This window comes from Merops nubicus, unplaced genomic scaffold, assembly GCF_000691845.1.
Source record: "Merops nubicus isolate BGI_N331 unplaced genomic scaffold, ASM69184v1 scaffold43199, whole genome shotgun sequence".
NCBI lineage: Eukaryota > Metazoa > Chordata > Aves > Coraciiformes > Meropidae > Merops > Merops nubicus.
The window spans coordinates 1-4,005 of record NW_008632486.1 but is presented as its reverse complement, the minus strand read 5'-3'; the positions used below and the strand labels follow the sequence as shown (position 1 = coordinate 4,005).

At 53.3% G+C, this 4,005-nt stretch overlaps 1 protein-coding gene across 5 annotated transcripts; it reads left to right on the top strand.

The window, feature by feature from the left end:
- Positions 1-101: 101 nt before the first annotated feature.
- LOC103780259 (polyubiquitin-B) lies at positions 102-893 on the top strand. 5 transcript variants are annotated; one of them, XM_008947921.1, is made up of 2 exons: positions 102-457; positions 502-893. In XM_008947921.1, the coding sequence occupies exons 1-2, from the start codon at positions 127-129 to the stop codon at positions 633-635; spliced, it is 465 nt and encodes a 154-aa protein (XP_008946169.1). In that variant the 5' UTR covers positions 102-126; the 3' UTR covers positions 636-893. The 5 variants fall into 5 exon arrangements, with proteins under 5 accessions (XP_008946169.1, XP_008946170.1, XP_008946168.1 ...); XM_008947922.1 differs by having other exon boundaries at positions 102-577; positions 806-891; XM_008947920.1 differs by having other exon boundaries at positions 102-577; positions 632-887.
- Positions 894-4,005: the final 3,112 nt, after the last annotated feature.

The following is a 4,005-nucleotide window of genomic DNA, read 5'->3' as shown; positions in this document are numbered from 1 at the left end:
GCCTCCGCTGTGGCGTCACAGGGCGTGGGCAGGGCCGGCGCTTGCCGCTGGGTCCTGCTGCCCCCCGCCATGGGAGGGACGGGGAAAGGGCCTAAAGTACAGTGATCTCTCTCCTTCCAGAGAAAAATGCAGATCTTCGTGAAGACCCTAACTGGTAAGACCATTACCCTGGAAGTTGAGCCCAGTGACACCATCGAGAATGTGAAGGCCAAGATCCAGGACAAGGAAGGTATCCCCCCCGATCAGCAGAGGCTGATCTTTGCTGGCAAGCAGCTGGAAGATGGACGCACCCTGTCCGACTACAACATCCAGAAGGAATCCACCCTGCACTTGGTGCTGCGCCTGAGAGGTGGCATGCAGATCTTTGTGAAAACCCTGACTGGCAAGACAATCACCCTGGAAGTTGAGCCCAGTGACACCATCGAGAATGTGAAGGCCAAGATCCAGGACAAGGAAGGTATCCCCCCCGATCAGCAGAGGCTGATCTTTGCTGGCAAGCAGCTGGAAGATGGACGCACCCTGTCCGACTACAACATCCAGAAGGAGTCCACTCTCCATCTTGTGCTGCGCCTGAGAGGTGGCATGCAGATCTTTGTGAAGACCCTGACTGGCAAGACAATCACCCTGGAAGTTGAGCCCAGTGACACCATTGAGAATGTGAAGGCTAAGATCCAGGACAAGGAAGGTATCCCCCCCGATCAGCAGAGGCTGATCTTTGCTGGCAAGCAGCTGGAAGATGGACGCACCCTGTCCGACTACAACATCCAGAAGGAGTCCACTCTCCATCTTGTGCTGCGTCTGAGAGGTGGTAACTGAACTGGCCAGTTGTTGCTTGCTTGCAAGTAAAAGCTTCTCTGCACTTGTTCATTCCAATAAAGCTGTTGCATCCACAATTGTTGGTGTCTCAAGTTCTGTAAACAACTCTTTACACCGTTAACCCAGCCGAGCTGTCTAATAAACTGTAATTACGCAGCTTCTTCACCTGAGGTGTTGCACAATGGCCTTACACAAGGTTTGCTCACGCCTGGGTAGCGTGACGAATCGAGCTGTGGTTCTCCTGGGGTTTTGTAAGTGTTTTCATAACTGGCTGAAGTTCAGTGCCAGCTAGCAGCTGCTGGGGCGGTGCAAGCACGTGTGTGCGATGGGATCCCGCCGTGCTGGTGGCACTGGCAGGCTCGGGGAACCTCTCCTTGCCCAGCAGTTGCCAGGTCCCGCCCCTGGTGCGCTTGCAGTGGTGCAGTAACAGCGAAGGATGATCCTGCAGTTCCTCTCGGGCAGCACCCTGCTCTGGCAGGCACCCGTGCTGGGTGGGCGTGGGGCCTCTGCTGATCCTGCACTCCTGGGACTTGGGGAGTTTACTGGCTAGTGTGTGTTTCATCATCCACTTACAGAGTAGACCTTTTTTGAAAAGCTGAAACTTATTAAGCAGACTTTGTAATTTTAGATGTATGAGCTTATTAAGCAGACTTTGTAATTTCAGATGCATGAGCTTATTAAGCAGACTTTGCTATTTCAGATGCGTGAGCTTTTTTTGTGGTGGAATATGCTTTAATCCAGGTGAGCTGAGATGTCCTGGAGCAGGTCCTGTGGGGTGGAAAAACACCAGGTAAGAGGGAAGTTCCTGAGGTGTGGAGGCCATTGTGGGAGCTCGTGTGCAGTCAAGCGGCACTGCACGGGATACGAAAGGGGAGGCTGAGGTGTGACAACCCAAAAATAGCTGGGAGGGGATGTGGGGGGAGCTGGAGTAGTGGTTTCAGCTGATCCCTGACCTCAGGGGGACCTGGGTGATCTTGCACTACCCCGCTTGGAAGGGTGGGGCAGCAGGATTTGTCCCAGGTAGCGCTGGCCGCCCATCCTGACGGAGGGGGCTGTGGAAGGGGAGTTGAGTGCTTTGTGGCCTGCAAGGGACAAGGTTGGGTAATGGAGACCTGCCCTCGACTGGAGAAAGCGTTGGACTGTCCCTGAGCTCCTGCCCACGCCAGGTGAGAGTCGGTGTTGTGCCAGCACCCAGCTCCTGCGGGGTCCGGTCCCGGGCGGGGGCCTCCCGGGTGGTGCTGCTGCAGCACCCACACGGCACATGGAGGAGCCTCGCCTGGCATCTGCTGCTCGGCTGGTGGAGCTGAGCCCTCGGCACGTGCGAACAGGAAAGCTGCTGTGTGGGTTTTATGCCCTTCTGAGTCATCCAAATGGATGCAACAGTGAAAACTTGAGCAGCTCCTCAGCGGAGCTGTGGGTGTGCTGTGCTGGGGTTCCGCAGACGTGGGCGCCTGATCCAGGTCAGGGGTGGGGGGTTCTGGAATGAGAGAACTGCTCTTACATAACCAGGCTGCACCTTCTTCCTTTTTATGTTTTCATTGCTCCTTTCTCTACCCGCCTGGAAATCCTATGATTAAAAACAAAGCTGGAAAAGATGACTGCAAGTGGTTCTGATTTGAAAGTGGCCTGATTGCCACGGGCGGAAGAGCTGCAGGAGGACAACGGGGACACTCCATGGATGTCAGAAGCCTACAAAACTGACTGCAGTGTTGTATTTAAATCAATTATTTTATTTTAAATGCCTTGGTGGAAAAAGCCCTACCATGCCCTCCTGAGAAGCTGTGGTGCTGTGTAAAATAGAGCCCTGAGTGCAATCCAGGTGGGTGTTTTGTAACCAGCAGAGCAGAGAGCTCTGTGCTGTGGTCTGGCGAGCTGACGGGAAGTGCTGGTCTCTGCAGGCTGCCTTGCCAGATTGGGTGATCCTCAAGGGGTTGTTACAGGTGACAGTGCAAACACGTCAGAGCGGGGACCACAGCTCGGGTGGGATCAACCACGGCACAGCAATGTCTGATGAGAACAGCAGAGGGTTTTTTCATTCTGGCCATGAAAGTACCTGCTGGTGCTTCAGACAACTTTGCATGGCCCTGTAGTGCCTGGGAACAGCCAGAGGCTGCCTCTCCCATGGAGGCATTGAGCAGAGTTGTGTTAACTGGTTAATTGTTGTTAATTGGTCTGGCAATGAAACAGAGGCAAAAAGTGAGGAAAAAGGTCTAGGGTGAAAAAAAGGCTCAACCAATCTTCCAGACAAACGTGAGTGCTTCACCAAGGTGAAGGCTGCGGTGACAGGCGGGTGCTCTGCTGTACTGGCCTCTGCCCGCGTGGGTGCTGTGGCCTCGTGTCTCCCTCGTGTCTCCCTGCAGCACCCACACCTCACGAGGGCAGGGGATTGGAGGTAAGGGCACTCCCGTTTCTACACCCTTCAGGTCAGGACAACAGGCTGGTGTGTATTATTTCAAAACAGACTGTCACAAACTGGACTCTTGCCTTTTTTATTTTCTGCTGACTTCTAGAGGCTTTTAAGGACAAGTCTCAACCAGGCTTTTATTCAGGGCCACTTTAGATACACAGGATACACAAAAGACCTATTTCTTCAGAAAAACAGAGGCAGATTAAAAGGTAATGAATGTTTTCTCCTTGGGGGGAGCCTGGGGTTGAGCTTTGGGTCATGGGCTGAGGGCTGAGCACTTGCTGAGCCCCTTGCAGCCACCTGCACTCACCCCCTTTCCAGAAACACCAAATACTTGCTCACAGCCCTGCCTGCTAATGTGGTGGCCATGGAGGCACTGGGTCCCTCCGGGGGGTGGCCCGGGCCAGATATGTTTATACATTTTTTTTTATCTGAGGGTGGAGACCCCTGTCCCAGGTTGCCCAGAGAGGGGGTTGATGCCCCATCCCTGGAACCATCCCAGGTGAGGTTGGCCGGGGCTCTGAGCAACCTGCTCTAGCTGCAGATGTCCCTGCTCCCTGCAGGGGGTTGGGCGAGGTGGGCTGGAAAGGTCCCTTCCCACCCAAACCGTTATTTTATGTTTATATACAGACACACACATCTGTGTACACACATCTATACTGCATATAATTTAAATTAATATATGCTACATATAATTCTGTTCGTCCATTTTGATCTATTTCTATGTTTTTGCCTTTGGAACCGTTCAGATACCAGTGTACTGTACTGTTTATTCTCACCTT